Genomic DNA, 16,980 nt, shown 5'->3' with positions numbered 1-16,980 from the left:
TATATCTCAAAAGTAATTTTTTAGAAAACCTCATAAACTGAGGCATTTTAATTTCATATAATACAAAATGTATATTTCATTCATTTTAGGGTTCATTCATTAAAATCAATACTTTATGCACAGTTCAAAATATAATATATATTGTAATTAATTAAAATGTCAAAGATTGAATCAAGGTCTTCCAACAAAATGACTGTATAGACAAACTTTTCTTCTTCCTTGATGGTGATCAGATTTCCCACTTCCTTAATTGAAGATTAACTTCCTGCTTCCGGTATGGGCTCTGTATCTGCATCATCATTTTCAGTGTCATTTTCACACTCTGGCTTCTCTAAAGACTTGTATTCTTTAATAAGGCCCTCCATTGTATCTGCATTGTACAGTTTTAATCATACAGCTGAAATTTGGTATATCACATTGATATCTTAAATATATTGTGAATTGGAATTCCCAACAGCTTTTTTATTTATAGGTATGTATTTTAACTTTCATGTCTTGAAACATACTGTAAACGTATTACATTTGGCTGTGTATTCTTTTTAGCGCTTTTGGCGGAAAGGGTCTTCCGCTAATTCAAGTACAACGCTAAATGTCTTTTACATATATACATAAATAAGAACATTGAGAAATGAGCTAAATCAAATCTACGCTAACTCGTTCAAGAATCAATTTCCGCCAAATATCGTACACGCTAAATATAATACATTTACAGTATATCCCCTGGCCAAGAGTATTCCCCACCCAGTCTGATCTAAAATGGTTAAATTAGGACCCAAAACTGATTTATTTGCTGTTCTTCCATCATCCTTTAAAGTTTTAGCATGATCTTAACTCCTCTCTCATACATCAAAATTGCTTTGTTCCTCTTTACAGCATAGGCGACCGAACCCCCCCCCTTTTTTTTGCAAAGATATGCATGATATAGGCATTGAACATTGGGGTGAGGCTTAGCCCCCACCCTACCCCCAACTTTCAACAATCACATTGCAGTTTAGGTCAAAAAAGGGTAAGTGGTAGGGTTTGTAAAAAAAATTTGGTACTGCAAAAAGTTTGAACCTACCTACCACCCCACGAAACAGGATTTTCATGTTTGTACAATGGACACATTTTTTTTTTGGTCTGTATTTTTTATTTGTTTGCTTGTCAAGTTTTTCTGTAGGTTTGAAATTTTTTTTCTCTTTCACTTAGCCCCCTCCTCCACCACTTTCAATTTGCAATGTACAGTAAAACACACTTATAGCAAACATGTTTATAATGAATTCTTGGTGGCTAGTTTAATTGATATAATAAAGCAAATTCATTTGCTCCTGGCACGCCTACAAAGGCTACATCCATTTAACATGTTTTACATTACAAATTTTAGAAATAAGATTTTGTTGAATTTCAGCATCTTTTAACTTACTTTTGCATTCCTTCATAACCTCCTCTGCCTTTGTCTGGAAGAAGACATTACTATTTTGCTGCTGCTTGTACACTTTCTAAAAAGATGAAATAAAAGTAATGACAGAAGTATACAAAAATTAATATGTACTACAGCATAGTATAATATTCAACATATAAGATCTATTATTATTTCTCTGATAAACATGTACTTGGATGACTCAGAATGAAATATATATCATTCAATATCAGGAATTATCAACAACAGACCCATGGGCCTCAACAGTCACCTGAGTATCATAAGAGATTGAAAAGATTCCCATGAAGTGAGAACTTTAAGTCTAGAACTAATCAAGACAAAAATTTTATTTTGGTGAATGGTGAAAACTACATAATTATAAGAAAGTATGACCCAAAATGAATATCAAAACTACTATAAAATTTTTAATAATCAAAAGAAATCAAAAAAATATTTATTTAAATATCTCTACCTCTTTGACTTTTGCTTTGAAATTTCACTCTATAAACTGAATATATAAGCAATATTTTACAAAATATTTAAATAAACACATGGCGAAAATGTTCAGATGAGAATTCAGATGACTTAAAGGCAGAGATTTTAAGCACTGCCTTCAAAAATACCTGGTCTGAGTAGCCCTGTCAATCAAGTGTGTGAAGGTCCATCATTGGATGCTGGAACTTGATTGACAGTTACTTACTGGTCCCTGTGTATACCCTGTACACCTTCTTTGGGACTCGTGGTGACCTTCTAATTAACTTTTGATCCTTTGATGTTTACTGAACATGGTATACAGAAACTGTATTGCTATGTAATTTTTAGATTGGAAATATATGAATTTAATATATCTTTAGTATTTAAAAGGATTATAATATAATAAGCATTTTTTTAAAAATCCTTTGATACATAAAACTTTCTACTTTTAAATGAAATTTGAATATTAATTTTAATAGGCTAAACAGTAAACCTAGATTGGAAATGTTATTGATAAAGTTCAGAGCAGCACTGTGTGATGTAATTAAATTTAAAAACAATGTTTCTAATCATGGATCACTTATATTTTCCTTTTTTATTCAGATAAGAATTTTCAAGTAATCTTTTTTTAGCATGTTTCATGGTGACAAAGCCTTATTAAGGTTTTGAAAATCCTATAAATTTTTTAAGTGAAATGTAGTTAACATGGCTCCTTTTTCATTTAATTAATAGATGGGATTTTGGGGATGAATGAATTATTAAAGTCTAATTTGGTTGTCACAGGAGTTTTTTTTTAATTAACACATACACTAACATATTAAATAATCTTTGTTTTAATATTTGAATTCATAGTATGTAATCATAATAATTTCATGGGTAGGGGTGTATTCAAACAGTCAAAAATAAATAAATAATTGAAAAACCTTTTTACTACTAATTTACAAATTTTCTCAAAATCCCCAACACAGGTAAAGTTTGACATCTGGGTATTTCACTGTGTATTTAAAATCACTTCCTGTGTATAGGGATTAGGAGACAGATGACCACAAGTAGACTGCTAGCCCCCCAGGCATTCACACTTGTACAGAATAAGCCCCTCCCTCACCTGGAATTTACCACCCGGTAAAAAATCTCTGCCTTTAAACATGATTTAATTTAATCTAATTTTTCTAACTTATCCACAATGTAAAAAATTAATGTGTTCATCTCTAGCAATGCTCTAGCCAATAAACTAATTAATACTGTTACCGGTATCTTTTATTTGTTTGTAAGAGGAGCGCAGAGTTTTGGGATCTTCCTTAAGTTGTGAATGATTCTCACCACAGGCCATTTTAGTTTTGCAAAAAATTAATTGTTGCAGATGGATTTCAAACTTATAGATTGCGAATAAAAGTTGTTGAAAATAATATTTGGTTTAAAGTTGTATAACTGAGAAAAAAAAATTAGTACATACTGCTCCCTTCTTCAAGCTTGCTAACTCTGTCTCTAAGACTTTCTGTTCTTGAAACTGAAAAAAATATTTAAGAAATATATAATCACTTATAGTTCACTGCACTGTAAGTAAAAATGATTATTATTTGTTAATTGATAGATAACATGTTGCACAACTTGCTTCTTGTCAGTTTCATTGTTTTAGATCATGATTATAAAGAAGTGTGACGGTTGAGATCTTTATTGAATATGTATTAATTGATATTCCAGTAATTGATTATTACTTGTGTACATTGACTGATATTAAATTAGCATAAGTCTATGTTTATTATGTATAAAATATACCTATTGCTATTTTGTTAGCGTAATACGTATTGTTCTATTGATTGTGCGCTAAACGTCATTTTTATGTTATGAGTATGACGTCACAGAACGTCCCGGTCCGGGTTAGCCCGACGGTATTATTACTGACAACTGTTGTAATTTGGGGAGTGCTGATTTTCATACTGAAGAAAGTGAACGTGTTTAGAGGAGAGAGCGGTCTATATTTGACCTGTAAGCATTGTTATCATTGTTATGGGTTTTTATTGTTGTAATTAATAAACGGTTAAAACTGAAATCGATTCCTGTTAATTGATTCTGGGACTATTGGGCAACCGCCCGTTACAGAACCATCACATGAAATGTTTTCTGAGCAATGTTAATTTATTAATTATCATTTGGTAGCTCTCAACTTATCAATGATCTATTGTAAGAGTCACAAACTTACAACTTCTTGTCTGTTAACAAGAGGCCCATGAGCCACATTGCTCACCTGAGCACAATGGGTAGGAATTAGCTGCAGAACTGTAGTTCTCCGAAAAAAAAATATTGACAGACCACAGAGCTACAGACTGCCACCCATTGTAAAAATTGTATATTTATTGTGCACAAAAAGTTGTGCTTAGTTCTGGATTAATTCTCCTAAATTCTTTCTTCAATCGCTAAAGAGATTGATAAAAAAAAATTCTAACTTTTCTATGAAGTACTCTCGTGGTTGACATCTGCACGAAGTGTGTTGGACCAAATTATCTTGCAATCCAAAATGGCATTATTAATAGACAAAATTTTCAATGATCTCAATTTCAGGGCCAGGAGGGCTATTAAAAACAATTAATAGCGAACGCAGCGAGTGTTGCGACATTCGTCACTGTGAGCTCTTAAAGCAACGCCTGTGCGAAGAGAAAATTCGGACTACTGCACATTCATTTGATAGAATTTTTTGACGCAGTAATTTGGACCCACAATGCATCACTTGTTAATTAAATGAAGATACGTTCTTGTGAGAATAGCTACAAAAGTACAACTAAAAGTAAACATGCCCTGATTTAATGGATAAATATTGAAGATAAATAGTAAACGAAATGTTCTTCATTTACTTTCAGCACTGTTCAGGCTTCTTTTTGGAAATGTAACTTACATACGACGTCATGTGACGTCAGAGTCTAGACGCACCAAATGTCACGTGCAGTTTGATGAGCATGAGCCCGATCTAAATTATAACAAAATAAATATCTGCGCTCGCCATAACGGTCGCATCATCAACATATTAAGGAATGTTTTGTTGAGGAAACAGTGAAAGAATATGTAAGGAACACATGCATGGTAAGTAATATTTTGAGATGACAGTTTTAAAACAAGAGGCCCATGGGCCACATCGCTCACCTGAGAAGCTTTGACCATTCTGTTCTTTACTAGATTTCCCCCTTGTTATACATAATGCATCCCCACCCTACCCCACTGATCATAATTTAGACATTTTGAAATCTACACTACCCCATGATCCTTCCATGGGCACATATGAGAAGAAGATTTTCAAAGATTTTTCCTATATCTTTCTATGTAAAACTTTGATACCCCATTGTGGCCCCGCCCTTCCCCCAGGGGTCATGATTTGAACAATTTAGAATCTACACTATACCAGGATGCTTCCACATAAGTTTCAGCTTTTTTGGCCCAGTGGTTCCTGAGAAGAAGATTTTCAAAGATTTTTCCTATATATTTCTATGTAAAACTTTGATTCCCTATAATGGCCCCGCCCTTTCCCCGGGGGTCATGATTCCTACAATTTAGAATTTACACTACCCCAGGATGCTTCCACATAAGCTTCACTTTTTCTGGCCCAGTGGTTCTTGAGAAGAAGATTTTCAAAGATTTTTCCTATATCTTTCTATATAAAACTTTGATTCCCCATTGTGGCCCCGCCCTTCCTCCAGGGGTCATTATTTGAACAATTTAGAATCTAAATTATACCAGGATGCTTCCACATAAGTTTCAGCTTTTCTGGCCCAGTGGTTCTTGAGAAGAAGATTTTCAAAGATTTTTCTTATATATTTCTATATAAAAATTTGATTCCCCATTGTGGCCCCGCCCTTCCCCCGGGGGTCATGGAGTGAACAATTTAGAATCTATACTACCCCAGGATGCTTCCACATAAGTTTCAGCTTTTCTGGCCCAGTGGTTCTTGAGAAGAAGATTTTCAAAGATTTTTCCTATATATTTCTATATAAAACTTTGATTCCCCATTGTGGCCCCGCCCTTCCCCCGGGGGTCATTATTGGAACAATTTAGAATCTACATTATACCAGGATGCTTCCACATAAGTTTCAGCTTTTCTGGCTCAGTGGTTCTTGAGCAGAAGATTTTCAAAGATTTTTCCTATATCTTTCTATGTAAAACTTTGATATCCTATTGTGGCCCCGCCCTTCCCCCGGGGGTCATGATTTGAACAATTTAGGATCTACACTATACCAGGATGCTTCCACATAAGTTTCAGCTTTTCTGCCCCAGTGGTTCTTGAGAAGATTTTCAAAGATTTTTCCTATATATTTCTATATAAAACTTTGATCCCCCATTGTGGCCCCGCCCTTCCCCCGGGGGTCATGATGTGAACAATTTAGAATCTACACTATACCAGGATGCTTCCACATAAGTTTCAGCTTTTCTGGCCCAGTGGTTCTTGAGAAGAAGATTTTCAAAGATTTTTCCTATATATTTCTATATAAAACTTTGATCCCCCATTGTGGCCCCGCCCTTCCCCCGGGGGTCATGATGTGAACAATTTAGAATCTACACTACCCCAGGATGCTTCCACATAAGTTTCAGCTTTACTGGCCCAGTGGTTTTTGAGAAGAAGATTTTTTATAATGACCCAACCCTATTTTTGTCTTTTCTTGATTATCTCCCCTTGCGAGGGGATATGTCCCTTCATTTTAACAATTTAAATTCCCCTTCACCCAAGGATGCTTTGTACCAAGTTTGGTCAAAATTGTCCCAGTGGTTCTTGAGAAGAAGTCGAAAATGTGAAAAGTTTACAGACGGACAGACAGACGGACAGACGGACGGACAGACGGACGGACGACGGACAAAATGTGATCAGAAAAGCTCACTTGAGCCTTCGGCTCAGGTGAGCTAAAAATGGAGAAATAAATCGAGAAACAGTACACTTTTTTTGTGCGCAATAAATATACAGTTTTTTTCAATGGGTGGCACTGTAGCTCTCCGGTCTGTCAATATATTTTTTTTCAGAGAGCTACAGTTCTGCAGCTATTTAAAGTGACAATACGGCCGACTCTTTAAAAACAGACTTGTTAAAATTTTGCTATAGGATTTGGAATTTTTTTCATACTCATAAATGTATACACTTTCAGAAAATTACAAATTTCATAAGTAAATAATTCTGATTACCGTACATCAGGATTTTTCCGCGTGTATCCAATTTCCGCTTTGTTCGCGACGAGTTCTGAATCGCAGAAGATAAAACAGCGTAAATTTAATACAAAGTTTTCTTCTTGTAGTAGAATTATTTCTTAACGAGGCTGGGGTGTGGCAGCCATTTTTAGACTATTTTTATCTCCTTTAAAAGGAGAGCTCCATATGAAGATATAGAAAATGATCAAATTTTAAAACTAAAATGTATGAATTTTTTCTTTGTGAAATGAAAGTAGACAGCTTAAATTACCGTATCTAAAAAAATGAGTTAAATCTGGTGGTTAATTCGTGATTAATTTGTTGACCCCCCAGCCTCCTTAATGCTTATATCGTAGAGGGTAGAAATAGCAGGATCAGAGGACAAGCACAAGATATCGGTAATAGGTATAAGCCCTTATTGTTTGTTTACTAATTGACAAGCTAGCTAATTATATGGGTCACGTTCCTTGCAAGAAGCTATTAAACTAATTATACCTGAGCTGCTTATCAGTTTGGAACAGTAAATGACCTAAAGTATGATTGTTTAAATCTTAAAAAATGATATCTGTGGATTGGAGAGTTAGTACGCAACACAGGTGTGTAATCAGCTGAGCGGGTCTTCCGAAATTGACGAGGTGAAGGCCGATCGATCTATTTCTCACCCATATGAAGTAACTCAAGCTAGCTTAATGACTTTACATTTTACATGTTTTACATCCAATTCTTCATAGGCTTAAACAATTGTTAAAAATATAATCACTGGGACTTTGAAATAGTGAAAATTTGATTCGTGTAAATTTGATATACTGATTTAGGTTCTGATTCGCGAAAAAAATATGACGCATAAAAAACCTGATATATGGTATTTCATTAAAATTAATAATTATTTATGGTACATAAATATATACATCGCAACATGTTCGAAGTTCCACATTCCATGCTATACACGCATGCGTATAGTTTTCATAAATAAAACAGCATGGTAAGAGAGGGAAACCCGGTAGGCCTGCTACATTGACAAAGTCAACCAAAACGAAAAACAAAACCAAAAACAGGGCTTGAAATTAAAAAGCAACTTTCCTGACAAAAATTTAGTTGGGAGATTAATATAATCATTGGATGAAGAAGAAACGGGATCTCGGCGACATTCACGTGGGGCTCACGAAGGTTCTACCCTACAGATTTGTTGATACATGCTATCATTTCTCGTATCTCCATGGCTTTCAAAGAGAAAAAAAATCAGTGTTAACTCAACATAAAAAGGCACTTATGACGTATAAAAATGATTGCCATTTGAAGTGCAAATTGTATTGGAATTGCAGAAAGATATTTTGTTTGACATTTTGCCACAATGACGTATGATTTGGTGGATTTTCCTTTCCTGCACCCCAATACACAAAACGTCAACATTTGTACTAATCAAGTTAAATTCGTCTGAATGTAGACTAAAATGTTTACTATTATTAATTTACCGGAGAGTTAAGATATTTTGATTCTGAGAATTGCTTTTATCTAATATTCCATTATAATTGTAAACCCTACATTGTATGCACGTGCCATTTTAGAATTCACGTGGTACAAATAAACAGAATTAAGTTGTACGACCCTTGATTTTCCAGCAGATTCTAATTACGTTAATTTTGTATGAGGAGAGAATATTTATTTTTCTCAAAATGCTTACTTCAACTTTTTACCTTATTCCTGAATGATATATTGGGTAAATCTGAATGAAAAAGCACACGATTTGCAGTCGTATTGCCGCTTTAAAGAGCTAAATCAAGAATAACCTGATATTGAAGATGTTAATGGCAGTTCAAGTCATTGAAACTTACGTACCTTGTGGTTCTGGTTCTCCATTTTCTTTTAATTTCTTTGCTGCTTTATCCTTTTGTCTAACACCGTAAACTTCATACAATTTGTAAAATGTGTACAGTAAATAAGGGAAAGAAACAAAAATCAAAGTCCTCTTCAGAATCCGATCAAAAGCCTTAGGTTTGGGCTTTAGCATGACAGCTATTAGCCATGAATAGACAAAGGCTAAACGGAAAAAGAAATCCACATAAAGTTTACGTTTGAAGTTAAGGTCATACAGCGAAAATGTCACTTGGCAATGCAGGCAAAACGGCAACACCGGTTATTCTTCATGCAACCTAAAAACAAAATCGAAATGACATAAGAAATCCCGAAATAATTTAAATTCCAACGAATGCGATAATTAGAGAAAGTAAATTAATGTTGCACTTTGTATGCCTCCAAATTTCCATTAGGTGTCCTAAAACATTTTTTTGTACAAAATAAAACATAATATCTAATCACTTATTACGGGATGGTAAAAAGTGTCCGTGTTTTATTCTATATCCCGGAAGTTGATTTAGGAGCCCATTAGGCCTATCATTGATTACGAGTTTCCGTTTTTTGGTCTTCTGTTTTTGCACGTTTTATTTGGGTATGACATTACATTTGTTATTCAATTAGTCATTTTTTAAACTAGGTATTAGATATTTGTAGTTTTGAAATAATTATTGGAGGTAATTTTAGAAACGTGTACCAAAAAGTGACAGCTATTGGCTCTGTCTGTGTCACAGTATCTTCTGCCTGTCTTTCTATTTTATGTTATGTAGCAGCAGTATATTCCCACAGAGCCAAATCTATATTTATTGCTGTTTAGTGCAATCTTTCAACGATTTTTTTCTTCATTTTTTGTTTATTTCCCGAAATGCCTCTGCATTATAAGCTCAAAGCCTGTGCCATTATCCACAGGTAAAACTACTTGGATTATAAAAATGCATTTACAAAAGATAAATACATAGAGAATAGGTTAACGTATTTATAATCCAAGACCCAGGTATGCCAGTGGCCACATACCAAAAAACTAAATGTTAGACCTGAGTTTGCAAGCTACCTGACGATATATCACAATATTTTACTGTCTTAATTTTATATATGAAGTCTTGTAATGTTATATTCATAAGTAATTTTGGATTAAATTGAAAATTTTTTTTCAGCCAAGGATGAATATAGGTACAGCGACAAGTGAGGAGAACCCCACTCATTCGTACCTGGGCTCGCGGGGAATTTGGATAACTTATGTCCTGATCGTGTTGATAACACACTTCATGCTTCTCACAATTCCATTCTTCTCAGTGGCTGTGGCCTGGACTCTCACAAATGTCATTCATTGTATAGTAAGTATTCTCAATTAAGTACTAGTACATGTAGTAGGAGGGGATATATTAGTACAATTCTCTGTTATTCTTAAGCTTGGACTCTCAGTAAGATGTGGTATTTTCGACGTTACATAATTAGCGTCTGAAATTTACACTGCCTTTATTCACATGGGATAGAAATTTGGGCAAATGTCAACAAGTAAAGGAATGATCCAATGACAGTGTTTAATATGGCAAAGAGATGGGGCTTAAGTCGTCTCATCTTTGTGAACAACAATTTAAAGTTGTTAATGTTGTTATTTTCTTAACCAGTGAGAATCTATGAGCCATTTGAGAGATATTAATTACGAAGTGTCAAGAATGCCATGCCTTACTGAAAGTCTAAGGATGACAGAGAATTGTACTAATGAGCTCGTTAATATGTGGGTGGGTAAGTGTGTGTTATAGAAAGGATAATATATATAGGATCTCCTAGCTGCAGATCTGTAGCGTTATGATATTATACAAGGGTCATTCAAAAAATACACAGACAATGTTCCTCATCGTCACATTATTATTACAAGATTACAGATCAACACATTTTCGTAAATATAAAAACATTTATTTTGTCAAAGTGTGAAGCTTCATTCATTTTGATTAAATAGAACTCATGTTAGCCAATTTTTAAAGCAACATGTTTCGTTACCATGGAGCACGGTTAACCAACATTGTCAGGGCTCGACATTAACGCTTGTCCGCTTGTCCGGTACCAATGAAAAAAAATTACGGACAAGTGAATATTGCTGGGCATTTGTCCGATTGGACAAGTGATTTTTCTTTGTAAAGAAGTCTTCAACTAATAATAATCATAAAATAAAAAACAACTATTGTAAAGTTTATGGAGTAAAAACGGAAGCAGTACATAAACCTGAATTTCGATCTCGATATCAATCGCTATGTAAGTTCACACTTGATCGAGATCGATGTTCACTAATTGCAGCTGAGCTGTTGCATGGCGTGGATCTTACAACGTTTGCGAGTTTGGAATATATTTGATTGATGTTACAGATTGATATTACAGATTCACTTGCGAACATATATGCTGTTGTCAGGACAGGAAGTCTAGATAAAATTTTGCTTTATATGTGTTTGTCTTATTTATCAATAACAACAGTAATAAATAAAGCACATTTAATTTTTTAATTGTTTTCAATTGACATAAGAGATTGCAAAATTTTCGGACAAGTGAAGTTGAAGTTCGGACAAGTAAATATCTTGGTCACTTGTCCGAATGGACAAGTAGGAAAAAAAGTTAATGTCGAGCCCTGATTGTAACAACAACAAAAACAACATTGGAAAAGTTTTTTTTTTCAAAATTACTCTGTCTTTTAATTTTATACACGGTTTGTAGCTCTTCTCCATATTAAAGTATCCATAACACTTATCACTTAGTTTTCCAACAATTATGCAAATAGTTTGAAATATATTGTCAGTGTTTATCAAATTCTTTACCGCATAACTCTTTTTGTTCCGCAGATGTGAAGTGAACATCACGTTTAATGATGTTCCTAACTCTTTTCAAAAGATTTTTGAATATAACCTGTTTCTTTGCACATGTTGCAGACCACCTATCGTCCGATTCAAACTCGCTACCACTCAAAAATTGTTTTTCATTTTATTCAAATACACGGTTTATTTTTCATACATTTCCTGGTTTATACAGAACTTTTTAAGTTTGTTAGAGGAGTTTCCCAAATGAAAAGCAAAATTTTATTGCTACTCACCATGCTCATTGCTCCGTGACATCCTCCAATGTCATGATTTTTTGCCTTTTTTTAATCAAGTCTATATGTATTTAGAAACTGATGTCTTTGAAACGGAGCAACATATTACATTACCTGATAGCATCTTAATTAATAAATACAATAAGACTTGATTTAAACATGTAAATTTTATTTCGTTTCAGCTCCATTTATTAGAGGTACTTGTATAAGTATAGATACTTAAAGTGAAAATTAGTAAAATACTCAATTTTTACATTGCTCCATGACCCCATTTTTGCTGTTCTAAATCTTTGATAATTTTTATAAATATGAAAATATTTTCCATTTTTTTTACTTAAATCATTCGAATTTGTTGTTAAAATATGTGTACCAAATTTGGATAAGTTAAATAAAAAAGTTAGGACAAAAGTCTACGAACTTTTTGAATGACCCTCGTATATTTGTCTTTGACCATAATGCTACAGATCCTGTAATGCAAAAAAGGTGCAATTTACGGCGCAATATTTTTTTAGCACTTTGGGGGAGAATTTCTCAACTTTCCAGCATTGGTCAATTAACTACCTTCAACTCCCTAATTCTAGGCACATTAATAACTAATCTGTATATTTTATCCATCTCTCAACCCTTTATAGTCGTCTCTACAAGTGATAAACTCGCTTGATTAAAATTATTTGTTAGATTGCTGAAAATTCACTTCAAGTGAGTTTATTGCCTGTAGAGACAACTATCAATGGTTGGGATTTGGTGAAAATATACATATTGACTACAATTTGATTTCTTAAAGAGAATTGTAACTGGGCGAATTTAAAAGGGGCAAAATATTTTCAAAGTGTGAAAGGGTGAAAATAACTCTGTGTACAGTAGTTCAATATCTTGAAGATGTTTAACAATCCCCCTCAATCCCCTCATTGACTTGACCTTCTGGACATATCAAAGAATGTTTTTATAAAGTTAAGGGAATATAACCAGATGCATAACATATTATGAAGAAAAGTTGAATAAGGTTGTAGAACATGCTAATCTTAGTTTTATGCAAACGTTATCCTGACACCTGGCTTGTTTGTCATTTCATACTTTGTTTATAATTACAGATAACATACTTCATGTTGCATGTCACTAAAGGCACCCCATGGGGCACCCCAGAACAAGGGAAAGCCCGGACCCAAACACAGTGGGAACAAATAGACTTTGGACAACAGTTCACTCCAACTAAAAAATTCCTGACAATAGTCCCAATAGTGATGTAAGTATTTAGTTCTCTTCATCTTTTATTTCTTACTAAAACCAGGATAATTTCATTTTGTACAACTCACTTGTTGCCTATATATAGATCATTTGATCATCCAGTGTTACTAAAATGAAAAAGAGAAATTCAAACAGTTTCTAAATTTGTTTACTGATCATAAGTCAGTTTATGCAAGATTGTCCTTTTTAAACCTTTAATTTTTTTACAGATTTTTCTTGGCCAGTTTTTACACAAAATATGACTCTACACATTTCTGTATAAACTTGGCTGCGCTAGGCTTCAGTGTAATTCCTAAACTGCCCCAGTTACACGGCGTACGAATCTTCAACATCAACAAGTGGTGATTGATTGACTCCTAACTACACACACTGGCTTCAGACCTGAAGTCTTATTTTAAAAAAGATTAAAAAACAACAACTGAAAAAGTTATCTTCCAAAGGGAGGTAACTTATCTGTCGGTGAATGGTTTTCCTAGGGGAGACAATCTCTATCCAGAACGCTGTACTTGTTAATAGGAACCTATGTGACTTTTAATGGGACTGATAATTTTCCCTTTGATTTGTGATAGTGCTGCATAATTTGCTGTCTAGAATAGAAAGAGAACAGTTTATGTGTGCATTTTTGAGATTGATATGAAAGCTTCTTAGTGAGAGAGATCAAACCTACATATCCGTGGTCATTTGTGTGTTTGACAGAATCTTTGTCTCATCCTGTAATTTGTGATCTATCTTTGTCTTGTAAATGAAACATGTACAAAAGTGGTATAAATGTTTTTTTAATCATGTTGACCAATGCATGTATTATCTTATTATTCATATACATTACCAGTGTTGTTATCAGATAGCACATCTGTGAACTCTTCAATTCCATCCATTCTTTCTTAGTATTGGAAGGTATGCTAATCTCTACTGTATATGTCTATAGATTACAACAATCTTGTAAAAAGGAGTCATACATTTTAAGAATATTTTCAATAAAAACAGATAAATCTTTTTGAAATTTTGTCAGATATGTATAAGTATTTTCTAATAATAAGTATAATGTTTTTCTATGTGTATTTGAGAAATGTTTGAATTACTACACAGAATTTTCATCTTTCATCAAACATTGTCATTTTTAATGTCTTCTACTATAATCATTCACTTTAATTAAGCTGATTGATGTAGCAGTTAAGCAGAATTTTAATTTAGCAGTAATTGATATGCCAGCTACAGAAGCAATTAAGAAGAAGATTGAGCAACAAATGAGTTGTTGGTTAATCAACACTAATCACGCATACAATTGGACAGTCAAGAAACAAAGTGTCAGTTTAGCAACAATTGAGCTGTCAATTAAGCAATATTTGAACAGTCAGTTATGCAACAATTAAGCTGTCACTTAAGCAGCAATTGAACTGACAGTTAAGCAACATTTGACCTCTCAAGGAAGCAACATTTAGCAGTTAGTTAAGCAACAATTGAGCTGTCAATTAAGCCTCAATTGAGTAATCAGTTAAGCAACAATTTAGCTGTTAGTTAAGCAACAATTGAACAGTCAGTTAAGCAGCAATTGAGCTGTCAGTTAAGTAATAATTGATCTCTCAAGTAAGCAACATTTGAGCTGTCAGGCAACAATTACGCAGTCAATTAAGCAGCATTTAGCAGTCAAGCAACATATAAGCAGTCTGGCAACAATGATGCCTAAGTATTAATTGAGCTGTCAGCTAAGCAAACAGTTTTGCAGTCAGTTTAAAGTGTAGCTGTGATATTGAGGTCCTGTTGATTATTTATTACTCGTAATGATAACATAAATGCAGAGTTCAATGTAAAATAAGTATAAATTTTTGCTATTTACTTTTTTAAATCAAGTCAACATGAATCTTTGCACTTACGTGTGTTTTTCAAATGCTGTTTTCTCTTCCTTCATTTAAAATTCCTTTCTCCTAAATATACTTGTACATAGGTTAAAATGTTTTTTATTAACAACTTTCAATATTACTAGTAGGTTAAGTTTACATACCTTTAAATGGTTCCCCCAAAAAGGATCAATTGTTAGCCAGAACTGAATATTGAAACATTATTGTAAATTCTGATGGCCAAAAAAAAATTTGATGTGGGAGAAAGATGTAATTATTTTACCTGATTGTTGTAATGATTGAAATTTGAAAAATGCATTCATATTTAAGCCTAAAAAAATTTGTAGGTAACATTTTGTTTTGTCTTTTATTGTTCATGTATTTTGGAAATGAAAACTGTATGGCACAATGAATGTACATGATGTCAACATCATTTTATTGTAATTAAACACAATGTACATGCGGATCGTACAGTATAAGTTTGAAATTTCCTAGAGGTATTGTAATATATAGGTACACTTGTACCCAGTCATATTTGTGCATGAATCAATAAAGAAAGGATATTTATACAAATCCAATTTCAGAATTGTTAATTCATCATCAGAAAGCTAATAATCATGCCATTGCAAATGTGTTGCATATATTGGTTGATTGATTGATTGTATATTGTTTAATGTCCGTCTCGAGAATTTTTCACTCATATCAAGACGCCACCACTTGGCGGTCGAGAGCTGCAAGTTTTGACCTATGCTTGGCACTCAGGGCCATTGAGCAGGGAGGGATCTTTTTCTAGCCAGCACCTACTGCGATACGACCTCGGTTTTTACGGTCTCATCTGAAGGACTGGGTCTCCATGTCCCACAGTGGGATTCGAACCCGCGACGTTAGGATTAACTCCTTACTTCGCGACTCTAGAATATTGATTTCATATATTTTAAGTTAATATTTTCTCAAATTTTTTGTATAATTTCATGACTTGTATGTTGTTCTAGCATTTCATACTAAAATGTAATAAAAATCTTATTAAAATTAATTTACCTCGAAGTTATTGAAACTTCAAATTTCTGGACACGTTTGATTGCCATCTCAAACTTAGTGGGATCTAGAAAAAAAATTCAAGATATAAATGGGGTGTTTGAGATACAGACTGTAAATTATTTCAAAGAAGTGGGACTTCCAAATCACTTCAAAATCAAAACATAACCGAACTATTTTACAAAATAAAGCCTTCTCTCAAGGAGGGAGTCTGTCTTTGAGGAATTTTTCTGGATGTGTGATTTCTCCAGGGTGACCAATTGGTTTCTTCTCGAAGAAAGCTTGTAAAATGATAGCAGCTATAGTAAAATGAAAAGTAATATCTTTACAGATGTAACAGCTTTATAATTAGAAATGGTGTGTTTGGGATGTGACAAGATGCTGAAATACACTTTTTAAAAAGTTTTCTTTTTTTGGAAACTTACAAAAGCAATAGGACTTGCATGTATTCCTACGTGTGCAAACGTAATAAAGAGATAAGTAACAAATATTGCTCTAAATTCAAAGTAAAAATTTATTGTAATAACAATATCAACAAAATTAATGAAGTAAACATTTGTTTTGAGTGCTGAAAGGTGGCAGATAACAGACACAGGCATTCACAAATACACCCTGTTATAAGGATGTACAATAAATCAACGTTGTTAGGAAAAGATCTATCACAATTTTAAGTAAACTTATACACAATTCACCTCAACTGAACACTCAGTGAAATATACTTATCAGATCCACTAAATGTAACAGATCTTAAAATTTTTCTTTTTAAAAAGATTGACGGAAATTAAATATAAACATGAAAAATATCTGTAAATCTTAGATACATTAGGATAATCAGTGTAAATATAATCATATTGACTCAGCTTTTCAATCATTCACATGTAACCATCGCTAAATATGGTGCT

General features: G+C 33.5%; 2 protein-coding genes across 3 annotated transcripts; one reads left to right on the top strand and one right to left on the bottom strand.

Annotated features, from left to right (window-relative positions):
* Positions 1-13: 13 nt before the first annotated feature.
* On the bottom strand, positions 14-9,173 carry LOC134261915 (ASNSD1 upstream open reading frame protein-like). Its single transcript, XM_062744306.1, has 4 exons — positions 8,870-9,173; positions 3,327-3,380; positions 1,403-1,478; positions 14-370 (listed from the first exon to the last, which is right to left on the bottom strand). The coding sequence occupies exons 1-4, from the start codon at positions 8,888-8,890 to the stop codon at positions 258-260; spliced, it is 264 nt and encodes an 87-aa protein (XP_062600290.1). The 5' UTR covers positions 8,891-9,173; the 3' UTR covers positions 14-257.
* Positions 339-15,618, top strand: LOC134261899 (ORM1-like protein 1). Of its 2 annotated transcripts, none has more exons than XM_062744291.1 (4): positions 339-472; positions 10,039-10,218; positions 13,055-13,206; positions 13,418-15,618. In XM_062744291.1, exons 2-4 carry the CDS (start codon positions 10,045-10,047, stop codon positions 13,551-13,553), a joined length of 462 nt encoding a protein of 153 aa, XP_062600275.1. In that variant the 5' UTR covers positions 339-472; positions 10,039-10,044; the 3' UTR covers positions 13,554-15,618. The 2 variants fall into 2 exon arrangements, with proteins under 2 accessions (XP_062600275.1, XP_062600280.1); XM_062744296.1 differs by lacking the exon at positions 339-472 and adding an exon at positions 9,395-9,479.
* Positions 15,619-16,980: the final 1,362 nt, after the last annotated feature.

Source organism: Saccostrea cucullata, unplaced genomic scaffold (genome assembly GCF_032062105.1).
Source record: "Saccostrea cucullata isolate Sc308-1 unplaced genomic scaffold, CSIRO_AGI_Scuc_v1 ctg356, whole genome shotgun sequence".
Lineage (NCBI taxonomy): Eukaryota > Metazoa > Mollusca > Bivalvia > Ostreida > Ostreidae > Saccostrea > Saccostrea cuccullata.
The sequence above is the reverse complement of the archived record's forward strand: the minus strand, read 5'-3'. Positions and strand labels throughout refer to the sequence as shown.